Genomic DNA, 28,000 nt, shown 5'->3' with positions numbered 1-28,000 from the left:
GTTTTAGTCCTAAATATAACCCAAACCTTTGGAGTGTCTCAGCTGTTGGAATAACGTGTTGTTTCATGTCTGGTTTCCATTTGGGTCTGGAGTCAGAAATGCCAAAATACCACAAGACAAGCCTCTTGCATGCTACTTCTGATCATGGACAGGAATCTGGCCTGCCCCCCAGAAGGGCCTAGATGTGTTACAGGATTAGCAGGCATCCCTCAGAGATCTCAGAAGTAGTACAGTGTCAGGCCATCAACTCCTTAGACTGTACTTTATTGGTTAGCGGGCATGTGCAAACTTTCCCAAGCAAATCTATGCAGTTCTGTCTTTCCAAAGACCAAACTGAGCTAGCTTATGACAGCTTCTGTGAGCAGATCATTAAAAGTATTGCCCAAAATGCTCCACAAAGGTGTGTGGTTCTCAGCTGTTCTCAACTGTCTTCCAATTTACTGCTCTCTTTCCCCTTTGGGCTTTCCATGAGGTCGCAGCTTCCTTCTGGCAGCCACTTGCTGCAGCTGGGTGTCCTCCACTAGCTGCAGGTGTTTATCTGTTTCACTGTTAACCTCTACATGCTGCAGGGGGATAACTTGCCTCACTACAGAGTAATCTCTGCTCCTGCACGTGGAGTACATCCTGCCTTGCTTCTTCACTGACTTTGGTGTTTGCAGAGTTGTCTCTCTCACATATTCTCAATCCACTCTTCAGCTGCAGGTTGTTTTAGAGGATGGCTTTTTCCCCTTTTTAAATATGTTATCACAGAAGTGTTGCAACCATCGTTGATGGACTTGGCCTTGGCTGGAAGGGAATATGTCTTGGAGCCAGCTGGCATTGGCTTTATAGGACATAGGGGAAGCTTCTAGCAGCTTCTCACATAAGCCACCCCTGTGACCCTCCCCTGTTACCAAAATCTTGCTATGCAAACCCAATACACATATGTTTGCATGAAAATTAGAATGGCATTTCTGAAAACGTCTGCCAAATCAATTCAAGTTTCATGGAGTACCAAGATAAGAAGTAAGAATGTGTCATGATGTTGGTTACATTTGTTAGGTTAAGAGCATTCTTTGGGCTTCTGTACACAGCAGCAAAACCCCTCCGTTGGTCTATCTTCTCTTACTCTAACAAAGTGGCCTCATTAAGGGCTTAAAGATGTTATTGCAGTACTATTCATAATGTATACACTCTGTAGCCCCTCACATCTGTTTTCTGCACTGTTTATCTAATCATCAAGACCTTTATTCATATTTGCCTTGGAGATAACAGGGCAGGATACCAAAAGATTCCTGGGCTGAAAGGAAATTACAGAGGGTTGGTGTAATGGACTAATTAAAGCCTTCAAGGTCAGACTAGAGAAATCCAGAATTCTGTGATGTGGGGAGACTCACATGGTACTCAGCAGTACCCCATTTTTAATGGCACAGGCACAGTCAAAGCCACCTGATACTTACATCCCAAGAAACATGCCCCTGCCAGATCACCCAGCTTCTGATAAGTGGCTGGTGTACTCAGTCACACATTAAGAGAGGTGACAGGGTTTACTCTGCATGTGAGGAATTATGAGGAAGCTGGGCAGCTTGTGAGAGCAGAGAGGTTCCCCTCAGTAAGGCACTAGCAGACCACATGTGAGTGAGTCAGAATTTGCTCTTTTCTTGCTGACCTGTCAGTTATTTAACTGTCTTGGGTCAAATAGCTCTGATGGCAGAGTAAAATTTTCTATGAAGGTGGAGTCTGTATTCTTTTGAGTATATACTTTCAGATATGCTTTCCTATAGCACTTTTACTGCTAGCATATCGAGTAGAAGAATGTTCACTCAGTGGCCCTGGTTAGTACACTGGGTTTCATTTTAAATTTTCCCAGAAAAGGAGAATTATAGAAAATTTCACTGCAGAACAATGAACATACCTTATAAGAAAACACTTAAAATATTTCCTATATCTGTTCACTCAGATATGTATGTGCTGCATGAGATAGAAATAATCAAGACAAAACTCATTAATTTAAAAGTTGGAATTATGGAATAAAATTTCTCCCTGAATAGTTTTCAGCTGTTATTTTGTTGAAGCCAGTAGATAACAATGGAATAACTTCTGAAGCAAGAGTTAAATGAAACACTAGGAAAGATGTACAAGGTGAAAGTTAGAGAATAAGGATCTGTGTAATAAACAGTAGTTACAGAGTCCTGGCTATTTTTGTGGCAAGTGTAACTGGCAATTTGATAATAAAAAATAAAAGCTTCTGAGCTGCTAGGCTTAATGAAGCAGAGACATACTCAGACAGGATGGCTGTAGCAGTCTCAGACTCTGTGAACTGACAGCAGGATACTTAAAGCAAGTGTGAGGATATTTCAGTTGTCTAAACATTGCCCAATGCTTTGTAGACATCTTTATGGAAAAGACTTTTAAAGAGACATTTGAAGAATTTTAAGGTCACGTACTTTGCCTCTTCATCTGGCTAATGTCACTTGCAAATAAATTCTAAACAAATGACTGTTTAAGTGTGTATTTAAAAAATTGAGAAGACTTGCCAAAAAGAGATCCAAATTTTAGAACAAGATGGAGCTCCATCCTGCAAGAGCAGTTGTTGCAGCCTGCCAGGCTACTGCAACTTCTCTTTTTGCTGAGCATCTCCCAGCTGTAGAAATAGTGCTGAGACAGACTAAATGAATTGTTCTATCAGCAAGTGCTTTCTTCTATTACAAACCAAAAGACTATTTTACAGAAGGGCATGTGATGTGTCCCCTTGAAAGTAATGTCCCATAGCAAGGTAAGTCCTACAATGAGACTGAGGACACTGCCTGACCAGAATTCTCACATGCTCTTCAATGTTACTGACTGTGCTCATTTGGAGGATGCCGGCCTCTGATTACTCAACAGACATAGGTTTCTATTACCCAACAGACCTTGCCTTGTAACTGGCTATGAAACTTGTCTACTTGGAAAGTTCCCATCTCTGCTTCAGAGCACTTAAAACATAAATCCATTTAGGGCTTGTGCAAACTTCTGTTACTGTATCAACAATTCAGTTTGGTTATGGATTTAGGGAGAACTGGTAACATGATCATAGACTCCTCTGACTTGGAAATGTAGTAGAAACAACTGGAACTGGCTACACCCTAAAGCTTCAATGGAAAATCCTTTTTGGGTTTGCTCTGAAATTCTGTCTTCTTTCAACTTCTCCACACACTGTATCTGCTTTATTTATAGTGGTTTGAATCAAATGTCCCTATTTGAACTCTGTGCTGAACTAACAGAAGTTTGGTAGTACAGATGAGATCAGCTATTCATGTTTTCTGACCTGAGCACTAAGAAGTCTTTGTCTGCCACCGTCTTACGTCAGAAAGTGAACTGACATAGTGGCATGCTGAAAATTACCTTAAGGCCAGGGAATAATAATAAAAATAACAACAACAACAACTTATTACACTAATTCTAGTTCGATTTTCAGTGTCACAAAAGTAAAGTGCAGTGGGATTTATACAGTTTTCAGTGTGCCTAATGGCAGGGCTGGTGGTTCAGAAGACCTGAATTCCACACCTGTTTTTTTGCCTGGCTTCCTAGGCAATCATGAGAAAGTCACTTTATGAATTTCCACCAAACTACCAAAGTTGAATCTCTTTTGTAAAACACTTTAAAATCTGTGAATGAGAAGTTTAAGATACTGGTTCACAGTGGTGATGATATGGGGTATTATAGTTACATTATTACCAAAGGAGTTGACTTTTCTGTAGTCCTTTGTATCTGGACCGAAGATTAGGACCTGATCAGAGATGTGATTAGTTAGGTTTTCACAGCCTGGCTAAATCTCTGTCCATCATTCCCTGACATACTCAAGGCATCATTAAAGGGGAGGAGGCAGCTTCCTTACATTCTGTCACTATCTAGCGATCTGAGAGACAGTGACTGGTATGAATGGACATGATGAGCAGCAGCACACCCCACTGCCTGTCATGGTCACATGTTAATCAGGCTACAGTAATTTGTGAGACATTAATAATTACAAATCACTCTTTAGGGAACTGCAATACATTGTTTTACCTCTCAACAATAACAGACCTTATTATCTTGCAAGGAGAAGTTCCTGTCAAGGAAATCAAGGATGGCCACTTTTAATGAAGACAAATGATCTCCTTCAAAGGAGCGGCAAGCCTTGATTTAGCCTAATGGCTCACTAGTATGAAGCATGGATTTAATCAGAGCTCCAGCTTCTGTCACGCATGGGCCTTGAAGTAAGGTAATTGGAGGCAGGTGCTAAGTGCAATTTAAATGAAACGTCTAGTTAATAAGAACAGTTTTAAACAAGCAATTTATACCCCTCCCCCTACCCCAAGCCCTAGCCCTCTCAGGGATGTGAGCCAGCTGTGCTCAGAAACCAAATGACTTAATTTCTCAGCATTGTCTTTCTCACTTCTAACTCTGTGCTGCTACTTCTGTCTTGCCAGATGTCCCAATTGGAGTAGTCTTTCAGATAAGATGGGCAGCTGAAGGACTGTGAGAGCTCAGTATGCTTTGTTTTGAGCTGGAAGAGGCAACTGAGACAAAATCTGGACAAATACGTGACCCATGAGATTCTAGCTTTTAAGCATCTTGAAGTCCAGGGAGGGAATGAAAAGGAACACAGTAGCAATGTTTGCTTAAAATGTGTATCATTGCTCACCCTTAAACTCTGGCTGAATGAGAAGATTTGACTCCAGGCTGTGTTGTCCAGGTCGTTTTAGATGGTCAAAACTGCTATGTTGAATATGAAATTTGAATATGTATGACCCACAATGCCTCTCACAATCCAAATTGAGGAGCCTTCTGGAAAACATTGTAGCCCCTTTCCTACCTGCAAACCTGTTATGTTGCCTTTCAAGAACATAATCACAGTTCATATTTATATTTATATCTTTTACCTTTTTGGTGGGGTTGGGGCAGGGATGAGAGCAGATCCTCTGAACTTACGAGAGTGCAAGCTACAAAATTCCTGTGACCCATTTGGAACCATGTAAGAATTGTCAGCATCACTAAATCTTGTGCTTTAAAGGAAAGTTACAACATTTGTGGTTTTGTTTTTGGTTTTGTTTTTGAGGTTTTTTTTTCCTTTGAAAACCCAGATCATGGAGTCATGTGCTTTTGAAGTGAAAAATGCTTGTGGCTGGGGAAGAAAATCTGAGCGTGTTATCTAAAGTTGCTCTGGAGTTGCTCTTTATGTGAGAGAGCAATTAGAATGTATCGAGTTTTGTGCAGGGGCTGATGAGGGGCAAGTTGAAAGTCTGTGGGTAAGAATTAAAGGGCAGGGTGGTATGGGTGATACAGTTGTGGGGGTCTACTACAGACCTCCTGATCAAGATGAGGAAGTTGGTGAGGCTTTCTACAGGCAGCTGAAAGCAGCCTCACAATTACAGTCTTTGGTCCTCATAGGAGATTTTAACTACCCCGATATCTGCTGGAAGACTTATACAGCCAGCCTTTCACAGTCTAGGAGGTTCCTCCAGTGCATTGATGACAACTTCTTAATGCAAATGGTGGACAAGCCAACTAGAAGAGGAGCGCTGCTGGATCTTGTGCTCACCAACAAGGAGGGCCTTGTTGAAGCAGTGGTGGTCAATGGCAACCTTGGCTGCAGTGACCACGAGATGGTGGAGTTCAGGATCCTGTGTGGGAGGAACAGAATTTCCAGCAGGACCAGAACCCTGGACTTCCACAGAGCAAACTTCGGCCTCCTCAATCAATTGTTAAGGGAAGTCCCATGGGACAGAGTGCTAGAAGGTAAAGGGGCTCAAGATAGCTGGTCAACATTCAAGGACCACTTCTTGCAAGCACAGGATCAGTGTGTCCCAATGGGTAGAAAATCTAGTAAGGGAGCTAGGAGACCAGCGTGGTTAAAAAAGGAACTGCTGGGCAAACTCAAGTGGAAAAGGAAAATCTATAGATCATGGAAGGAGGGGCTGGTCACTTGGGAGGAATATAGGAATGTTGTCAGGGAATGTAGGGAGGCAACTAGGAAAGCTAAGGCCTCCTTGGAACTTAACCTTGCAAGTCGGGTTAAGGACAATAGAAAGGGCTTTTTCAAATACATAGCCAACAAAACTAATACCAGAGGCAATATAGGCCCACTGTTGAATGAGGCGGGTGCCCTGGTGACAGAGGATATAAAGAAGGCAGAGGTGCTGAATGCCTTCTTTGCCTCTGTCTTTACTCCTGCAGGCTTTCCCCATGAGCCCCAGATTCATATAGCCCCAGAAGAAGTCAAGATAAAGGAGGAGTTTGCCCAGGTAGATGAGGATTGGGTTAGGGATCAGTTGAGTAATCTGGACATCCATAAATCGATGGGTCCGGATGAAATGCATCCAAGGGTGCTGAGGGAGCTGGCGGACGTCCTTACTAGTCCACTCTCCGTCATCTTCGGTAAGTCATGGGTAACAGGAGAGGTGCCTGAGGACTGGAGGATAGCAAATGTCACTCCAGTCTACAAGAAGGGCAAGAAGGAGGACCCAGGTAACTATAGACCGGTCAGCCTCACCTCCATCCCTGGAAAGGTGATGGAACAACTTGTCCTTGGCACTATTTCTAGATATATCAAGGAGATGGGGGTCATCAAGAGCAGTCAACATGGTTTTACCAAGGGTAAGTCATGTTTGACTAACCTCATAGCCTTCTATGAGGAAATTACTAGGTGGATAGATGATGGTAGAGCGGTAGATGTGGTCTATCTTGATTTCAGTAAAGCATTTGACACTGTCTCCCACAGCTTCCTCGTAGATAAGCTGAGGAAGTCTGGTCTTGATGGTCAGGCAGTGAGGTGGATCAAGAACTGGTTGAAAGGAAGAAGTCAGAGAGTTGTAGTCAATGGGGCAGAATCTAGTTGGAGGCCTGTGACTAGTGGAGTCCCTCAGGGGTCGGTACTGGGACCGGTGTTGTTCAACATCTTCATCAACGACCTGAATGAGGGTACAGGATGTACCCTCAGCAAGTTTGCTGATGACACCAAGCTGGGAGGAGTGGCTGACACACCAGAAGGCTGTGCTGCCATTGAGAGAGACCTAGACAGGCTGGAGAGTTGGGCGGGGAAAAACCTGATGAAGTTCAACAAGGGCAAGTGTAGAGTTTTGCATTTGGGGAAGAAAAACGCCATGTACCAGTACAGGTTGGGGGCTGACCTGCTGGAGAACAGTGTAGGAGAGGGGGACCTGGGGGTCCTGGTAGACAGGAGGATGACCATGAACCAGCGGTGTGCCCTTGTGGCTAAGAAGGCCAATGGCATCCTGGGGTGTATTAGAAAGGGTGTGGTTAGTAGGTCAAGAGAGGTTCTCCTCCCCCTCTATTCTGCATTGGTGAGGCCGCATCTGGAGTATTGTGTCCAGTTCTGGGCCCCTCGGTTCAAGAAGGACAGGGAAGTGCTTGAAAGAGTCCAGTGCAGAGCCACAAAGATGATGAAGGGAGTGGAACATCTCCCTTATGAGGAAAGGCTGAGGGGGCTGGGTCTCTTTAGTTTGGAGAAAAGGAGACTGAGGGGTGACCTCATCAATGTTTATAAATATGTAAAGGGTGAGTGTCAAGAAGATGGAGTTAAGCTTTTTTCAGTGATGACCAGTGATAGGACAAGGAGTAATGGATACAAATTGGAGCATAGGAGGTTTAAGGTGAATATCAGAAAAAAATTTTTTACTGTGAGAGTGCAGAGCACTGGAACAGGCTGCCCAGAGAGGTTGTGGAGTCTTCTTCACTGGAGACATTCAAAACCCACCTGGACGCCTTCCTGTGTGATGTACTCTAGGTGACCCTGCTCTGGCAGGGGGGTTGGACTAGATGATCTTTCAAGGTCCCTTCCAACCCCTAGGATTCTATGATTCTATGATTCTATGATTCTAAAACAACTGCAACACTAACCCAACATCTCACTGAAAAATAAATACTTACATTAATTTTACAGTTTTGAAGAAAGGCCTCTCTTATTTTGGGACATTTGATGCCAGCAATGCTGATCCTTATAGGGAGCATAGAGTTACAGGGAGTTAAGTGAATTCTCACTAATACACTTATCATATTCTACATTTCACATATCAATCAAGAGGAAACCAAACTGTTTTTTAAACCTTAATTATCAATTACTTAAAAGTAGGATCTAACAGGCAAAAGCATAATAAGAACAGTACTATAGGTAATACAGAAGCTTCCTCGTCCCTTTTAGGTCTTTCGGCTATCCCTTGAAACTAACAGTTAAAAGGTAGTGCATTCATAACAAAATCAAGATTTCACTCCTGAGGGAAAAAGTAATTAGACACTGGGTGTGGAGATATTTTCCATTAACAATATTTTTAAACATAGGCTGGAATGCAACTATACCTGTAGGGACTGCATGATGGGGAGAATACACAAACCTTTACTACAGGGAGATCTCTACAATCAACTTCTGTGATACTCATTTCTTAGTCAGGGAAATACACACAGGCAAGCAAGGACCACTGATGCAATTAAGGAGCCAGATATCTCTATGTGCTTTCTCAGGATGACGTGCTGTTTTGTTTTGCAGTAGGGCCAGACAACCGGTGGGGCTGCCTCTCTACGGTAGGACCAAAGTTACTAAGCCTGAGCCATGGTAGATGCACCTATTTCTGGGAGCATGACATGTCAGTGATATTGGAAAATTATTTCTCTCCATTAACATTTTATTATAGCAGGACCATTCAAGATTAGTTGCCCTCTAAGGAGTATTTTTTAGAGAAGAATTAAAGTAATCCCTGGCTCAAATTGCCTATTGAACTGCTTGGAAACAAGAATTCTTCCTGGGGGCCTCTGCAATTTTGTACAGATTTTGGGAAACCAAAGATGCTTTGGCTTCTTAGATAAATTTTGAAATTCATTGTTGTGTTGTTTTGGTTTTTTTCCATTATTTTTCCTTCATCTGTTGTTTTTTTTTAGGGGGAGAAAAATTATGAGCTATAATTAAAAGATGAGAACTAGAACAATCTTGAGAAGGCAAATGGATCAAGAGAAGAGTCAGAAGTAAAATACAGGTCTCTTAGATTAGAAGCTCAGATGAGCAGAGTTCTGCTACCTTTCTGCTTTATAGCTTGAATTTCTTCCAATAGCCTCAATGGTGGAAAATTTACCATTAGTTAAAAAACAATTAACAAGCAAAATGTTCAGATGGCCTTTCAAGCTTACAGCAACATTGTGGTCACAGATGTGATTGCAACTCAGGTAGCTGCAAAAGAGCTGCCAACTGTTAGAATTACTAAGTCTGGCTAAGGTGAGTGCCACCAGCAGTGGACATTCAGTAGTACAGGCTGCACCATGACCTGAACAAGGCTGGCTGGTGTGAGAGCAAATGCGCGTGTGTCTGTTGTGAAGTTGTCTGCCTGTAGAAAAGCAACATTCTGTAAGTGGCACAGGTTTGTGCTTCCCATATGATAGTCACTTCCTATTCATGTGTGTATAAATAGAGTATGTCAATGGATGTGCATGATGATGAATGCTGATAGGAGAAAGAAAAGAAGGGTAATTTGATTCTGTACCAGAAGGGGAAGGGTTACAATGTCCACCATAACTTCTAAATATTGGTTGTTTCTGTATACTTGTCAAAGGAGCATGTTTATGTCAGGAAGAGAAACCATTTTCCTGTCAGAAAATGAAACACTGGAAATGCTATGGTACTATATTTAGTCATTGACCCAGGTGAATAAAATTAGAAGTTTCCAGAATAAGAGGACTTTGTGATTACTGTATAGATCACTTTTCTGGATGTAGAGAAAACAGTGGAGAGGAAGGCCATACTGGGATTGCAGTTCCCCTCTCCTCCTGGGGAAGCAGATCTGGGACCACGTAATCATGGAGCAGTGAATGGTTTGTGAGTGTTCTGCCAGCAGTTATGAACTATTTTAAAAATATATATGCAACTCTTAACTGTCACACCTTAACAATGAGGATATTCCAGTTCTAGACTGGAAACTATTTTGGTAGGGCAGGAGGAGAACATAACACTGATAGCTGCAGAGAGGAGACAAGACTAGAGTTACCTGCTGAGTCACAGAAATAACACATACAACTCCTGAGCTGAATCACCCTGTGACTGTTGTCAGCTTGTCAGGGCATCAGTTAGGCCAAACTGTGTTCTTCTGCATGCCCTTGGCTGCTGTGTACACTGTAGGAAGCAATGTGCACTCTATTCCCAAATACACAGGACAAACGAGCTTTGCTATTCTCATAGACAAGGATCTCTTCATTACAATGTCATTTGTGAGAGCTGGCACAATGGAAACTGGCTGCCGTATATCTCTAGGAGCAAGGCTGCAGAAATAAGGTATTAGGCCAGAGGTTTGTTTATACTGATCAGGATTCACATTCCCAGTTCTGGGAGTATCTCACCTTGAGGCCAAGTCATTTTGTCTCAGTGCGTACATCAGTGTCTGTAAAAAGCCCAGAATAAAGCTACCAGTCTCTTAGAAGTGAAATGATTTGAGGCTTTCCAGGAGAGGTGCTATACAAGCCCAAGCTGCCATAGTCAAACCAGCCCAAACAGTACCTCATGGAATGTGTGCCTTTCATGTTTGTTCTGGGGCTATGGGGAACAATGCCCTTTCAGGCAATAGATGTCTGCAATTTATGATGAATTTCCTTCCCTTCTCTCATTAAAATCCATTCATTTCCAGTTCAGCCTCTTCATTCTCAAACATACATCTTGGATATTTGTCAATTTCTATTCATTTTACTTAGTCTGCACATCTAATCTCTTTGAGACTAAATATTTCCTTTGATGGCAGAGCCTTAAGACTGCTGTTCTGCCAGTTGGGATGCATTGAGGAGAGCCCCTTGGCAAGCTGGCTCATTCTTGGGGAACACACATATTTGAGTAGTGAGACCTCAGCCATTTATGCTGTGCAAGACACCACAATACTTAGCACTTAGTAAAACTCAGAAAAGAACCACTGCCTTGAAAAGCAAGATGCTTAATGGCAAGTGCTTTCAAAGATGGGTACGGAATGATGGCTTCAGTGCACAGTTTAGCTCATGACTCCCTGTGCAGTTTCTGGCAGGCCACTTCATCTCAGAGCCTGTAGCCTGTAAAGCAGTAACACAGACTTCCTTCTTGTGCATGTTATTGTACCTCCTGCCTGCTCTGCCAGGTGTTTCAGGTAGAGAGCAGAAGAATTGTGATGGTAGTGTTCCCTAGTAGTGAGTGAAGGGAGACTGACCCATTTCATCAACGATATCATAACAGCTTTGGCTCACTTGCTATTCAGCAGTGTTTCATGCAGTGACACAAGGAAAGCCTCTCTCCTCAGCTCCTTATGATTGCTGGTTTGCCCTGTTTTTTCTAAAAGAGAAACACACTTAAGTGACTGACACCTCAAGCAGGAGGCTTCTGCTGCCCTAAGTCCAGAGATCCTTGAATGCTTGGTGACATCTGGTGGGAACTGGAAGGATCACGAGCCTTTTGTGATCTTCACTCCTAAGTAATTTATAAAAACAAATTTAGAAAATATTATCCCAAAAACAAGCCACAAAAATTTTTGTTGATTTTATGCTCAGAATCGCATGAGTACAAAATCAAAACATTATGCTACAATAAAGCATACTGAACATTGTATAGTTCAGAGATCAAAGGGCTTGAGATGATGATGGAACATAATAGGGATGAAATACAAGGAATTTGGCAAGGGATTTTTGCAGGCATGGAAATACCATCTTTGTATCAGCTTGCTCTGAATATCAGTATAAAAAGCAAATTATGCAGGTCACATTTGCTGATCCTGCAGTGTCAAGCCTCTGTGATAAAACCACTCACCATCATGATTAAACTTTGCACAGAGGACATAAGTCCTTAGCCTGGACAGTACCATTGTGGGTATGTTCAGCAACCCACCTGAGAGCAGTAAGAGATGAGCGCCCAGAGTTTGGATTAGACATGGCTCTGACAATGGGCACAAAACTTCAGGGAAGGGAGAGGTAGTGAAGTTAATGTTATATTCAGGCTAATTCAGGTAAGGGAAGTGGAAATGGATTACCTGAAGTTAAAATTAATTATCCCATTTGACCTGCATGCGGATGCGTGTGAATGTTTTTTGCCTTTTAAATTTTTTTTAGATCTTTTTAATCCTATAAGCCTAAGCACTATTGCCTTTGCTCTCATTTTTGCAAGTACACTTTTTGAATCTAGTTATGTACAGCATTTGTGCAGCTTCAAAAGATGTAACAAGTAATAACCAATAAAATTTTCTCCCAATGTCATTCCAACACTGGATCAGTATGTCCCCTGAGTGATAGAGGATACCCTGCATTTGCCAAGGGTTTTATGAGGTAAAGGGGGATGAGTCTGAAATGTTACCAATGAATCTCCTTTTACCTTTCATCCCTTTTTAGGATTTGTAGTGGGAAAGAATGGATATGGAAGAAGGAAATCATTAAAATGATCATCACAGTTTTCAGAAATGATCGGGAAGACTACCACAGATCCAACTACTCCTGAGAATCCAGAATGTGGATACACAGCACTTCTGGAAATTCAGCTGCCCTTGAAGAAATCTGAACTGGGACCTTAGAGACATTGGTAAGTTTAAACAATCAAAGCCTTTTTCTGCAGCCTATTTGTCTTTTCATCCTTCAGTAAGAGAGAGTTAGATTAGAGGACAATACAGGGTGGAATTTCAGGGTGAAGTCCATTAAGTCCAAAGAAAATATCCTCTTAGCAACTTAGGAGAAAGATTTTTACTCTAAGAATTCCAAGTTCAAAGAACTAAATTTTTGTGGGTTTTTTTTATGTACTGAAAGTCAAGATTCCCTAGAGTAGTTTAATTATTTCAGTTTAGGATTAAAAAAAAAGTCAGAAGGCACACTATCTGTGTTCCTGTCAAATACGCAAGTATAAGTCTTCATGATTTCAGTGAACAAAACAGGTGTGAGGTGGAAGCAGGATAGTTTAGTGGGAGACCAAGCTTCAGTTCCCAGCTCTAGAACAATAGCAGCCTCCTGGTCACCAAAACAGTGCTATCAGTAGATGGTTCCTTTGATGACATGGTGTTAAACCTGCAATAAAATCTGGAGCCAGCTGAGTGAGGTTTGGGATTTCCTTGCAAAGTCTCAATAGTTTTGGGTTTGTTCCTTCATCCAACTTTTCAAAAGTGTGTGAGCTAAGTTTCTGTCTGCTATAGGTGTTCTTCTGTTTATGTTGCTGGTTGTGACTAGACTGCAGGCCTGGCATGCTTTCTTCTCATGCTGTAGCCTAAGTTTCTGCTTTATCAGCACTTTTACATACACAGTAACAGCAGTTTCCTTGCACTCATGGTGGGGATTTGCTCTATGAATACTAGTGTTGCTATAGCTACATTTCCCTAAAGTTCATTATTTCCCATAGTGTCCTTGTCATTCATCCAAGGATGCTGGCATTAGGCAAGCTCACAGCATGTCATTTCTGCCTTGGGAGCTATTGGTAGGTGTACTGAATGGGCCAAGAGGTACTGCAGCTGGTGCTTTGCCTGGGCTAAATCTACTCCAATCATGAAAGAAGTGGCCAGGGAAATAGTTAGGAGCTTTTTTTATGGTAGTGTGATGGGAAAGAAAAGCCTACAATCACTAGTGCACCTTTCCAAGAGGATTGAACAGGAAGGAGGAGAAGGAATTGTTGTCTCTCAAGGGAAGAAATGCAGGCAGGGGAGGGAGTACAGGCAACTTCAGTTAATTGCTAGGTTGTGTAATGAGCTGCGGTGCTGGACAGCTACTCTATAGACCCCATTGTGTGTGTCGCCTGGTTGGGGGTGGACTGCTCTCGGGCATTTTAGCTGGTTTTTGTTTTTTGTTTTTGAGTGGCTTAATGAGCAAGCCAAATAGCAGTAAAATTCAGAGCAGGATCTCAAAAAGTTCGCTGTCCCTCAGGCATGCATGTGTATCTGGTGCTGTGCAGAAGGGGCAATGAATTCTGTACAGCCACCTACTTCCTGTTGGAGAGAGCTATGTACAGAACTCTGTTACACAAAGGAAGACACAGAAGCATTAAGACTAGCTGAAAAGTAGATCTGTTCACTGGCAAATCTTGCAGACTGACATCTGAGAGATACTCCAGACTCCTCATCTTTTCTTAAACTCCCTTCTTCTTTAGCATGGAGAAGAGAATGCTCAGTGGGGTCTTATTAATATTTAGAAATTACGTTATGAGAGGGAGTAAAGAAGTAAAGGTGGAAACAGACTCCTCCTACTGTTACACAGTGGCAGAACAAGAAGCAATAGGCTTAAGTGGAAATTCAGGAAATTCCATGTAAACATTAGAGAAATAATTTTTACTCTATGAATGGTCAAATATCAGAACAGATTTCCTAGACAGGTCATGGAGTCTCAGTCCTGGAGAGATTTAAAACCCAACTGAACACGATCCTGAGCTCTAGATGACACTGCTCTGAGTCGAGCGTTTAGACTAGATGCTCTCCAGGCATTCCTTCCAATCTCAGCTATTTTGGGGTTTTGTGGTTCTGTTGTTCAGTGTTAATTTTTCCATGCTATTGTTCCTGGAGAAGCATGAATAAGGTATGAGGTTCTGTTACTCCTGGCATGAATTAAGTAATTGACCTAGACAAGAAAAATTATACCTTTCTGGCCACTACAGAACACTGTTCTGTTTTAATAAGCTTATTTCTAAACCTACAGAGCCACATCAGTGCAATATAATGTGTGAATCACACTTTACTGTTACACATATAAAGTATCCTTTAAAGTGCTATTTATTAGCACTAACACTGTACAGGAAGAAAGAATACTATAGATAATCTTACATTCCTTCAGAGTCCAAGAATTCCAAGCTGTGCAGCATCAAACAAGCAACTGATCCAGATGCAGCACACTGTGCAGACCTTGTCAGTGGAGGAGTTGTCCTGTTTTGGTCACTGGAATTATTAAATTATTTACTCACAAGAAAACAACTCCATTCAGCATTTCTGTTGTCCAACAGAAATAATGTTCACATTAGAACTTCTTGCTGCACTTTTAGGTAAAGGCAAAAACTCACAGGTGGCATAATCACCAGTAGCTGCCTACAGGCTCTCTGTTACAATTAGCTGGCTGCCTTTATTTTGCAGCTTGAGAGATATTCACAGCACAACACAGGCACAAAGGCTAATCTCTATGTACAACACAGTACAGCACAGGCTTGGGGCAACTCAGGTTAACTGTTATGTGGGTCACATTTCTTTGATGTGGAAAAACTAGGATTATTACACTGAAATATGTGACACTATCTCCAGTTCTTATTCTGCAGATGAGTTTGCAACATACTTGACAAAAGAAACCGCTTTACGGGGATTATGTTGCACTAAATATGCCCAACCCAATTAGATTGAGCTGCTTACAATGTTTCATAAAACCAGTTATTGTAGAACTCCAGGAAGATTTCCCATTACTCATGATTTTCAGTAAATGAAGAAAGTGCTTCATTGCAAGAGCATTCCTGCTTTAGGGTCAAGAGCAAGTTTATTCATAAGTTATGCTCTTCTCAGATGTGGACAGATGCTGTTAGATTTCTAGATATTCTTTTCCGAGGCAGGCTGAGTATTTAATTATCATTATTTTAGGAACTGTAGGACCAGTGGCAGTACAGCTACACAGTTGTCTCAAGCATGCAATACCTGCCTGGCCTGGAGCGGGAGGGCTGCATCCTGCCAAGCTCGACTTGGTTAACACTTTTGACTGAACCTCAGCAAAAATTCGTTGGGTGATTCTGTGTCAACGGCACTGGTGACTAAATGCGATTAATGCTGTCGCAGTCGCGATTTGCCCGTAGATGGCAGTATTTGCTGTTCTTTTGCAATACTAGCGGGTTTTGCATTTACTGTATTTGTTCCATCACAGAAAATCCTGTTGTTCTATAAGGCCAAAAGACTGCGTCCAAAAAGATAGCTGGAGAAACGTTACTGACTCATCTTGCAGGTTTTCTAAGAAAAATAAATGAAGCCTGATTATTTTAGTGCTAGTTGTAAAACTAGAATAGATATTTAAGAGAATTCTTGCTATTTTTGTTCCATCATTTTTTAAAGTGAGTTATTCAAACCTGACTTTGTTCTTGTAGCAACTAACACCTATTTTGGCATGCGGGGATATTTTAAGGTTTCTTGCCATTGCTGATGGGGTATTCAAGTACACAAAGTCATCAGTTTAAAGCAGTCCTGAGCCCATGGAACCCAATGAAGATGTATTTCCCCCTACTCACATGATTTGGTAACTTAATAGCTATGAGATTATTGTCCTTGTGATGCTTGCTTTTAAATTTAGATAAAATGGTAGATATAAGAAACTTAGCAGCAATCTCAATGTCAGTAAAATTGTCACTTCCTCAGAGTAAGATGACAAGGTGTGCTGTTCCTTGGCCAAAGCTACCATCTGAGCATAGGGTATCACTGACAAGGTTTTGTGCTACAGTATGAATCTGAAGACTAGCAGATGTTTACTTGCTTTGAGTGCTTGCTATAGCAGACACTGCCTCCAATTAATGTGTCCTTCTTGTGCATTTGTACTGTAGCTTGTCCTGATAGATGACTAGGTGGTAGAATAAGATGGCTGAGAAATACAAATAGTTATCTCAGTCCCACTTCTGAAGCAGTGTGACCACAGATGCAGACTGATGTGCTGTATCATAATACATATCTTGCATATTAGGATGTGTGCAAGTACCAGTCAGACCATTTTATATGCTAAATAATGTTTCTTTAGAAGTGGGCCAGAGCAATATGATCGTATTTTCTGACTGAGGAAAGATACTTTTCTGTTTAGACATAAAATCAGAACTTATATCATCTGGGTTTAGTTCCCAGGTTTTCCAAAAATGCTGTAGACCTTGAAGCAACTCCTGCCTGTCTTCCCTATGACTGAAATGGGACAGTAGATCTTCCTTTCTTTCCAATTTTGTCTGACTTGTGAGCTCTTTAAGGAGTGGGTTATCTGTTCCAACTCTGTATCAATGAGTCTTGATCTCCATGGGAGTTTTGCATGAATAAAGAACACAGAAGTTGGACTCTCATTGGTTCAATGTATAGGCGGAAATGGTGTATGAGCTGCTGGATTTAGCCAGATTCCCCTGTACCAAAATGCTTTTTAACAGTCCTCTAACTTATTCAGGAATCCCTGTATCCTACCTTTATAAGCAGAAGGTGAGAAGAAATGGATCCTTAGCATCTCCAAGAGAGCATATACAGCAGCTACATCTGCTAAGCACTTTGTAGTGCTGATTCATTTTTCATTTCTCAAAACGTGGTGTCTATTGTAGGAAGTAGCTGTGTCTACCATTTCAGTTCTTCCCTCCTCAAAATGTATCTGCTGTCTAGGCTGACCATCAACAGTGAACTCATGAGCAGTACTGGTACTGAGATGACCAACCTTTCACTTCAAACATGTGCAGTACCCTTGCAAGTCCATAATTTTCTTAAAATGTTTTTAGGCTGTGGATTGAAAGACTTGCTTTGTAGGATCACTCCGGGACTGTGACAGATGGAGGACCTGTTACCCAGCATGTGGTAAATTGCATCTATCTGTCTCTGCTCAAAGTTGGTTTCAGAGGCTCTGAAATTTTCTGTGGGTGAAAGTTTCTTTGTTATATAGCAGACTGTGAAAGACAATTCTGTTTTGTCTTACTCTGCTGGCAGTCTTAGAGGACTAGATCTGGGTAAAAGTGTATGTCTCATCCAAAACAAAGTTCACTCTGAGTGAGGATGTCACTATGGGGATTATAACCACAGTATCAGTTTTAAAGCATTTAATTATTATATTTCCAAAGGATAAGAATATGGGATATGACAGAATGTCTCAGAGGTCAGTAATACCTGCTGTAGGAAAATGTAGGAAATCTGCCTTTAAAGGAAGTTCAAATATAAGACTCAATTAATGAAAGGTTATTTTCACTAGAGCTCTTACTGGTTAGAAGTTAGTTATTACAGCTGCTTTTTCATAACAAATAATTGAAATTAAACTCAGTCCAGTGTTTTTAGAAATTTTTTTTAATATCCCTGTAAAACAGGAAAAACTTCAAACAGCAAACACTTCAGTTGAACAGCTGCAAAGATGATGCATAAATGTGGAGGAACAAGACATGTTATGAAGTTTGTTTTCTAAATCCAGAGTGCTTGTTCTAAACTACAGAAAAAAACCCTTTGCATAAAGTACAGGAATATTTTCACTGGGAAGCTTTTTAAAGTTGTTGTGGTATAAAAAGTGAATTGTGCATTCATGTGTAGTGTAGTGCATTCATTGCATAGTAGTACACGTTCAATAACTAAAATCAAAGTGAAAGGCCAAATACCAAACAAAAGTAACAAAGTTATGAACAAAAATTTGATGATGACACTTGACAAAACTGTGCCAATAGTCCTTTATATGTAACATAAAGATAGTAAATGCAGACTATATGGAGAGTAACGCTTCTGGGAAGGCTCAAATTCAATGAATTTAAGACAAAACATTGAATTCTGTTTCTGTTTGTACCAATCTAAATATAGGGTTACTCCACTAATTTAGCATTTCTCTGGATCTCTATCAATACGTTTGAGATTTGCATCTGGCTCAGATCCTAAATTTAATTTCTATCTTTTCCTGACTTCTATCAAACTGTCTGAGAGCAGAAAGAAAAAACATGGCCCTTGGCCTTAATTATAATTGTATTACAGTGGCTTTTTCTAAAATTATAATTTAATTTGTATTCAATCCTTTCTTTCTGAATGTTAAACCTCCCATTTGTATTTAAAATAAGCAGCTATCTTATTGTCTTGTTTCTACTGCAGTTTTATATTTAGATGCTTCTTAGTATTTTCTCCCTTACAGAAATCAAAGAAGTTTTAAAATTACATACAATTGAGTTAAATAACTGTTTTTCTATGTTTAAAAGTTACTCGTCCAGTGCACATATATACTTGATTCCCATATATATCACCTTCTAGATAAAGGACTTAGAAGCAGTACTATAGAAACAAGTAGTCTTATAAACTTGAACAACAGATTTCTGCTCAAATGCACTGAAACTCACACTGAGACAGTTTTTACAAGAGAAATAAGCTGTACAGGGACTTATTTAATTTAAAGATCTTATTCAGCCCCACCTGAAACCAGTGCGACTTAGCCTAGATTGGTTCAGAAGCTACGTAAGAATGACAAGACAGTTAATCAGTGGGAAGGATCAGGGGAAAATGAAATGTATATACATTCCAAAATGCACTCACAGGCATTTCATTTGGCTTAGTATTTGCATTCCTTTTTACATCAATGCAAAATGAAAGAATACTGATGCTATCTACAGATGTCCATATTGCTGGGAAAAATTACAATTCCATCCAATTATTAGAATGTTCGTCCTGCTTTGAAGAGAACCAACTAGGGTTTAAAGGCATCCTATTTTTCTGTCAGTTTCTTTATTTAAGATGTCTAGTGATGGTGGTATAAATTCCTGGGCTGGCGTGATGAATAGAAATGGTTCTACCTTATTCAGGCAACCAAAGGTAAACAAATTGAGTCCTTCCACACAAAAGCATAACTAAAATAAAATATTTATTTACAATCCAGAAACAAATAGTGCACAACAATATGTAAGGGATAACTAATCTTACACCAACACCAGCAGAATCTTAGATCTTGCTAGCTAGTTGCTTTCTGGAAAGTAAAATAAATTTCAAAGGCTGCTATCTCCTTGCCAAAGTTCGAAAATATTTTTATAACATGAATATATTATTATGCAGAACATGCAAATTGTCCAGCAGTGTTGCAGTGCTGGCTGGCTGTTTCTCCACACTGTGAGCCAAGATGTAAATGACTTACACAGGACATATTAAGCAAGGGTTTGAAATATCTTAGAAATCACAGTAATCTAACAAAGCATGTAATACAACACTTGTCGGTGCTGGCTTGACATCTGTTTAGTGCATTTTCTGACTGGTCCCTGGAGTCCAAGGGAATTAGCAACAGGGAAGACTTGTATTGCAGTCAGAGGGAATCTGTTGCTTGCAGGTTCTGAAGGACTTCCAGCACAACTTCATAACAGAATAAATATTCATCCTGCACACAGAAACACCAATAGGAAACACCTGTTTACATTCAACATAAATTCCAGACAAAGGACTGGGTGTAGTGTTGTTTATAACATCAGCATCTTTGTAACACAGGTACAAAACTTTAGGTATTTAAGAGCATCCCTGTTCTTTTTGCTCCATCACTTGTAAAAGTTCGGGAACACTTTCTTATTTAATGCAGTACCTGTAAGCATCTACTTAAGTCTCATTTAGGTCAGTGAAGGTTAACTATTGCTTAATTTTAATCACAGGCTCAGTCATTATCTTGAAGAAACATGTATCAAACCATGTGCTAAAATACTTGCTTATAGGAAGAACTTATCCTAGTATTTTGTTGCTTTTCTTCCCACCACCTGTTTGCTCTAAATTGTGTTAGCCACATCTTGTGTTTTTCCTGTGTGAAAACTCTTTTCAGGGTTAGTTTTAACTCAGCAGTAGAAGGGTTTATTGGGGTAACAATAATTCACCAAAAGCAAGAATTCAACTGAAGGCTGCAATTTTGCAGGCTACAGTTTATGGTATGTCACCAGTTTTGTTGTTGATCCCTGCTTTTCTTTTTGTTTAAAAAAACTCCATAAATAAAAGGGGGGCAGGGCTGGTGTCTGTGCTATAATTGTGCTTTGCTTTTATTTCAATAATAAGAGACATATCTTTCGTATTAAAATCTACACAGCACTTGCCTGGAAGGCTGTTACTTTCCTCAAATGAAAGGGTAAAAATTAAGCTTTAAGCCCCAAGTTTATCTAAGTATGTTGATATGTACCAGTAAATGAGGCATTTAAAAATCATAATCTAGTTGAATGTTGAGAACTTACCTTAGTTTGGATTATGCCACAACGCTGATCTCTCAAATCTCTCACTATCTGCTTGATGTTGAACTATTGGAAGAGAACAGTTTATATTTTGTTGAGATGCAAGTTATAAAGATGTAAGCATATTCAGATGGGGAAGCTGTGGCTCAGTTATTTTACAAACAGTATATTTGTAATTATCTTTGTTGGCTAAAACAATAAAATCTGTGTTTATTCCATTTGGTGGGGATGAATTTTACCAGAAATTACTCTCATCTAAGATACCCCCACATGTTGTTGACACCCATACCAGTCTGTACTATTAAACAATGATTTGTCTGATACTTACACATAAATCTTTTTCTATATAGGTGAGCAGAAGCTCAACACACAGCAAAACTCCACTTCTCCCAATGCCAGTGCTGCAGTGGGCAACAATAGGTCCTGTACTGTGAGCTTTTCTCATGCAACAAATAAATTTTACAAGCTGTTCAGCCAGTTTGGGAGCACTGTGGTCTGGCCAAGTGGTAAACTGCAAATGACTTATAATGCGCTTCTCTTCTGTCTGGAAGAGAAAGACCAGAAATGTTAAAAATTATCCAAGATTTCCTTGAAAGGAAGGAATTCCTTGAAATTTCACTGATAAATTTTCCTTCAGCCTCATTCTTAGTCAGTTGTTTGACATCTTCAGCTTTTCGTATTTGACCCTATTAAATTTTATTTTAGGTTTTCAAAAATGTGCTCAGAAATGACTGAGAAATGCACTAAGCACACAGAACTAGGAAATATTCTTCATATGATTTTGATGAGACACCAAAGTTACTCTCTTGCCCAAAGAGGTTATAGTTATTTATTGGTTAGAAAGGAAAACAAAAACATTTGTTAAATTATAACATTCCAGTACTGTTTACTAAAATTGTTTCTGTAATTGAATTAAGTCACACCAATAGGAGTAATATAATAGCCACAATATTGAGACTGCAAATGGCTATCTGATATAAAAGAGCAGTTTGTGATTAGATACCCTAACATGCAAACCAAATCAACCAGAAAATACTTACAGATAAGCTAAAAATATAATTAATGGAATGGTCATGGGACATTACTTCTTGTTGCCAGCTTGCCTAAACATCTTAAGCTGAATGCAAAAGAACTCCTTGGACTTTTAACATCAGAAGAATTTGAATTCATGTCTAGATTTCTGCTTAAGTAAAGCTGTGGCTTTCTGTAGTAATTTGATAGTAGTCCAAGACAAGCACAGCAAACATAACATAGCTATTGAAACAATCACGTGAAATGGCCCATCTTCCCATCTTAATCATTTTTTGGGAAGATTCATATAAAATGGTTTACTATGCTTCATACTCAGTGACATAAGACAGATTGTGTTTTCTTTATATAGAAAATTTGTTTTCTTGATGGAAAAAGACACCAAGGTAGTCTGCTACAAGTGCAGATATCTTAATTATTCCATTATTATTCAATTATTCCATATGTCCTGCATAAATTTTTGCAAAGCTTTACTTAATATTGAGGCAAGACTGATGGACTTACAATTGCCCTGGTTTCCATGTTCTTATATTTTTGTATTTGGTAGGTTTCTAAAAATGTGCTGCTAGATTTGTAGTTTCATGAGTATTCATATCTTTCATGAATGAAAAGGGTATTGGCTCATGACAACCCTCTGTCATTCAAGTCACCATTACAGAACATGAATCCACTCTGGCAGCCCTTACTGTTTTGATGAGAACAGTAAGCAATTGTACATAAGACTGAACACATCAGCTGTGTTACTATTGAAGGACTAATTTTTTAATCTTCTTGTCCAAATGTATGTAATGTTGGATCCATTACTTGTGTAATGAGCAAAGAAGAAGCATCTCATTAACCCTAATTTCATGCCTGTTATTCAGATTTTTACTTTCCAAAAAAGACACTGAGCAAATGTTTCTGAAGAACTAAACAATAATAGTAACATTTACTTACACAAAATATCAAATCAATTTAATCATATATGACAGTATGAAGTATACTCAACTTACCTGCTTGTTGATAAGTTCTATTGTTCTAATTATGAAGTGTTCCAGAATCTGGTAATTGTCTAATCTGAGGTGGAAATTAGCCAGGTCTATAGAGTCATGGGGAGGTTCAGGCCAGTATTGATGACATTTGACTTGGCCTAGCTCCACTTCTTTTGTCATCATGGCAATCACATTTGATTCATTCTCCCAGACCATTTGCCAGAAATCAACCATAGTGGATGGCAGAGGTCCTTGGGTTATAATATAGAAATGTTCCTCTTCTCCAACTTTCATTCTAATGTAGCTTGCATTAATGTAGCCATTCTTTTCACCCAAAGGAACTCGTGTTTTATCATCTGGACAGAAACAGAAAGTTGCTATTTCAGTTGTAGATCTGAAACAGAGTTCTACCATCTCTAGTACTCAGTGGACAGGGAACTTCAGCCTCTAGCAGCGAAGTATGCCTCTGGATTTTACAACACTTCTGGCTAATATCACTAATATTAATCCCTACTACTAGGAATTCCCACAGGTAAATGGTATAATTCACAGCAGCTTTATTTCTCTTAAGATAGTTGTGTAACACTCTGACAGGCCTTCTAATTACCACAGAATTGTAAGGCAGCCACTCAGTCTATCCAACAACTACCTTCAATTTATGGTATGGAAACATTGTCAGTGGATATTGATGTTACAAAGGCACTTGCCCACAGAATGTAGATCAATCTCACTGAGAAAGAGGGAAGGAAACACCACGACAGCTGGCCCTAGTCTTGCCTTGTGGAATACAATACTTGAGAAAATTACACATTGTGCACTGCAGATATCCTTACATGAACTCTATCTTTTCTGGAAAAATCTCAAGAAATTTCGTTAGTAGTGGATCTCTCTGTGACTTAGGGTCTGGTGAGATTTGCACCTCCTACATATCAGTGTTTGGACTGTTTTTCTGTTTTCTGATGTCTTTGTTCACTGAACATCTGATCTCATTAGTGTACATACTTACATGGAAGAATATCTCGGTATCTGTTTTTATGCTGGTTTTCTGGTGCTTTTCCAGTTCTGCAGTCATCTATTGGTTTCACATGTTGTAAAGCCTAGGACAAAGAGAGGTAGTCAATCCATGTTTACATCATTTATAGACAACCTTTACAGAGTTGGTGTGAGCAAACCTTACTGCTATATGTGGCCCAAGACTGGCAAGTAGACTTCTTACAGGAGGGAATCAGTACATCATTCTCTAAACTTCTAGGCAAATATTTAAAATTCCTTTGTATTTTCTTCAGCTTGCACTTCCTTTCTAGTGTTTTCAGGTGAGATTCCTAACCCACATCCTCAATCCCTGGCATTACAAATCCCTGTTTTGTATTGCTGTAAAACAGATGTTTGGAATAGTGTCTTGGCCAAATGTCAGCATTTATAATTGATAACATACTGACTAAAGCACGAACTATTGCACCGTTAACAAGTAGTCAATGTCAGTGAATACTTTTCAGTGACAGAGGAAGTGATAGATATAGGGAACAGCACCAATGATGTTAAGTGCAAATCATATAGTCATTAAGTGTTTCATAGCAGATTTAGGGAAACAGAATGCAGTATAGCTGGAAGCAGGAACGTGCAAGTTAATTTAATTTACAATTTTGAGTTACCTTGATTTTTCTTTATTCTTTTACTTCTTTGGTATGCATTGTACAATGCTCAGCCATCACCTTATGCTACTATACAGTGTATTTGGACATGTGACAGGTCTTTAACATCTTCATCAATTACTACAGCTTTTACTCAGATAAAGTATCCATTGGCTGTGGTAACCACTTATTCCTCTATTAGATCTTTATGTTTTCTGTGCAGACGTGTGACTCAGCTCATAGTATACTATGCCTACATCAGTAACAGAATGGAATGAGTGGAAATTAATTCATGCCTTTGAGCCTTCAGGGAAAGTTAGAAAATCCTACACACTTGAGCTTGTAGGATTTTGTACCCAAACAATCAGAGACACAAAAGCAAGTAAAAGAAATTGATAACATTGTAATTACTGTGGAAAAGTGGTAGGAATCTATTTCACTGGTAATGAGTACATCAGTTAAAGGAAATTACAGTTCTGTGTTGAAGATTTATTAAATAATCCAGGTTTTGGAAATCTGCTGAGTACTGAGTACTCTATTTATATCCTGAAGCATGAGATTTTGTATGTTTTGCTAATTTTACACTTTTTCATTATTTATATATCATCAGATGTAATTGTGTGTTTTCAATATCTATGGAGGAATATTACTTTTTCTTTTTAATTTCATAAAGTTCCTAACCTTAATAGCATCTTGTGGCAATGAGTTCCATGGATCACTGGAGCATTATGTGAAACATTTTCCTTCCATTAACTGCTTCAACACTAATGAATCCCTAGCAGCATGGATTTCTTGCTTTAACGCAGCCTCTAGAATATATCTTAGGCAGATATTCAGCAGAGCTGAGGGGGTAATAGGAAGAAGTCAGTCTAGGAAAAAAATATTCAAACTCTACTTTTGTGTATCATTTTTTTTTCATTCCATGTGGGCAGTTTCTTTGGACAGCCAACAGTGTAAGCCTGATCTGGGTGGAAAGAGAGAGATCCAAGTATTGTAGCATCACCCAATCAGCAGAGTAAAAGCCCCATTCTGGCTGGAATAAATCTCTGAGAAGGAAAAGTCAGTAAAGATATACAAGTCAGTCTCCTATACAGTATGCAGATGGCTGCTAAAAGTCCCTTAGTTCTGCTAGACACCCACATCTTAAAAAGCAATCACACTTTACCATGAACTCCTTTAACACCTCTTGACTCTCAATCCGCAATTGAAGGCCTTGAATAAGACCTGTGATGCCAGTCCTTGGACCTACTCCAGTCAGTGATGGTTTAATGTTAATTAACCAAGTCAGTTCATCTCCAGAAGTAAAGGTTCTACCTATATATCAACAAAATACAAAGGAATTTTTAATTATGATTGTTCATACTGCAAAGTGTTGGCTTTAAAAACCTAGGGGGCTGTAGTATTTAAGTACATTTTAATGCTTATACAGTGGAAGTGAAATGTGAAAAGATATTTTTGGCTTACTTATGTTCACAGCAGAAAGAAGAATAAGTCAGCACCATGGATACAACCAGCACCACATTTCATGTGATTTGGAATTAGATCCAATTATTGCAACTTATTGCCTCATACAGTTTCTTAAAATATAGTCTGTTTGACATAAACTGTTCTTGCAGAGTTGTAACATTTATTGCTAGTTTATGTTTGTATAGAAGACTCCAGTCACATCTTCATAGGCAATCATCTTCATGTTTCCGGCATTTTCCTGAATATTAGTTTTGCCACACCTCACTGCTAGGAATGATCACTGGAAATTCTTTCTCCCTGAATTAAGAAAATATCTTCTGCTCTTTTCATCTTATCTCACACTCCCTTTCAAGAACAAGATGTGAAGTATCTTTGATCACCAAAATCAGGATTCGGTTTTACTGGTTAGCTCTTCCTGAAGTATATGTTCTGATGCAAAGCTTGACAGATTGGGAACACGGATAAACATTTCTATGTCTAGAAATATCGCTACTCTACTGGAGCAGTTGAAATCCTTTTGTTACCATGTAGAGTTAAAACAGTAGCTTGTTTGGCAGAAAACAGTGGTTTGAGGCAGAGGAATTATCGAAGTTGTCCTTTTAGTCATAGGCTACTGTTGGCGAAGAATAACATGCCAGTTATCTCAAGGAAATTCTGATTATTCGTCCCATGGGTTTGTTGTAGGCTGAAGACAAGGAGCAATGCTCTATTTTTTTCCTGGAAGATGTCACTGCTACTCCTAACTAATTGCCATTACAGAAATGTTGTGTTTGCTATGCTTTTGTCTGAGCTACAACTGCTGAGCTTCTCAGATGCTTTCTGTTCACTTTCTGTGTATCTAACCCTCACAGATGTGAGTGTGTTTCTATTAAGTAGCTGAGAGTGCCAAACATATCCTCCACTCCAGACAGAGTGCACTATTTCCCATACATCTCTCTTTTCTTCAAGATCAAGTGAAATAAAAACCCCAAACTTTGAGCAGGTACCAGAGGATAGACAGGTTATAATGTTCTCTTTGCTTGCCAGCACAGCTTGGCAGTGTGAGGGAGATAACTGTGGTTACTTCTGACAAGAATCATCAGCAATGCATTGCTTCCATAGGACAAGAAACACACAGAGACACTTGTATTTCAGAGGAATTTCTTGTTTGGGGCAGGAGCAGCTTAATTTTCTATAGGAACAGCTAAGCAGATTCTTTGTGTAAAATGTCTTCTGGTATCAGTGGGGTTGTAGCACATGAGCTGTGAAAGTGCTTTTGTATGTGTTTAAGCACATTCATTCTAGAGATTTTAATGAAGTTATTATATGAAGTGAAATTCAGTGATTCTGAGAACAAAGTCTTGAAATAGACTTTGACCCTTCAGTCTAAGTTTTTGTGTAACGGTTTCATTTAATCTTTTGAGGAGCTGTATGGGAACAGTAAGAGAAAGATAATTAGTTCAAAAAATATTTGCATCCAGTGATAACAAGCACATTTTGTAATATGTTCCTGGAATTTTTCCCATTAATTCTCAATGCCTTTTTTGTTGTTGCCTTTCCTATATGAAAAAGACCTTTTACTACATCCAGTCTGTCCTGCTTTTATTTGATTCATTTTGGGACAAACTAAGAATTTTAATTTTTTAATTATACACTTGGGAACTAGTTTCATAACTTTTTTTTTGTTCAGCCACCAAATCAGTCTGTCATTTCCTTGCACTATCCAGCAGTGCATGATTTGAACAAATGCCATGGTGTTGATAAAATTAATTCAACATCTTTCATTTCTTCTTATTTGCTAAATTGGTACACATCATTGAGTATAATGGAAGTAATCAGAGATCTTCCTTTGGGGAAGGACATGATATAACATTACCAAAAAACCGCACCAAAAACTCCAACCAAAAACCCAGTCAAAAATGAAAAACCCACACAACCCTCCCTCCCAGAAAAATAAAGTTGCTCATCCTTTTCAAACTGGAGTTCCAAAGCAGAGGTGCTCACAGAAGTGGTGAGTGGGTGATACCCAGCAGAGCTGATCTCCCTGGGTTTAGTTAACTGCATTGAGACTCATATTCCTTCCTTCCTTCTGGCAGTTCTCCAAAAGAGTT

The 28,000-nt window shown here is 39.5% G+C and overlaps 2 protein-coding genes across 3 annotated transcripts in view; one reads left to right on the top strand and one right to left on the bottom strand.

Annotated features, from left to right (window-relative positions):
* Window positions 1–12,357: 12,357 nt before the first annotated feature.
* MAPK8 (mitogen-activated protein kinase 8) overlaps window positions 12,358–28,000 on the top strand; it is a 130,870-nt gene continuing 115,227 nt past the window's right edge. Inside the window, exon 1 of the mRNA XM_051616687.1 lies at window positions 12,358–12,520. The gene's annotated coding sequence lies outside the window, so the exon portion shown is untranslated. The remainder of the gene's footprint in view (window positions 12,521–28,000) is intronic.
* Window positions 19,689–27,553, bottom strand: PTPN20 (protein tyrosine phosphatase non-receptor type 20). 2 transcript variants are annotated; one of them, XM_051616693.1, is made up of 7 exons: window positions 25,908–27,553; window positions 25,609–25,757; window positions 23,819–23,909; window positions 22,834–23,168; window positions 21,141–21,356; window positions 20,816–20,878; window positions 19,689–19,986 (listed from the first exon to the last, which is right to left on the bottom strand). In XM_051616693.1, the coding sequence occupies exons 2-7, from the start codon at window positions 25,609–25,611 to the stop codon at window positions 19,915–19,917; spliced, it is 780 nt and encodes a 259-aa protein (XP_051472653.1). In that variant the 5' UTR covers window positions 25,612–25,757; window positions 25,908–27,553; the 3' UTR covers window positions 19,689–19,914. The 2 variants fall into 2 exon arrangements, with proteins under 2 accessions (XP_051472653.1, XP_051472654.1); XM_051616694.1 differs by lacking the exon at window positions 25,908–27,553 and having other exon boundaries at window positions 25,609–25,849.

The sequence above is a fragment of the Apus apus genome, chromosome 4 (assembly GCF_020740795.1).
Source record: "Apus apus isolate bApuApu2 chromosome 4, bApuApu2.pri.cur, whole genome shotgun sequence".
Lineage (NCBI taxonomy): Eukaryota > Metazoa > Chordata > Aves > Apodiformes > Apodidae > Apus > Apus apus.
The sequence above is the reverse complement of the archived record's forward strand: the minus strand, read 5'-3'. Positions and strand labels throughout refer to the sequence as shown.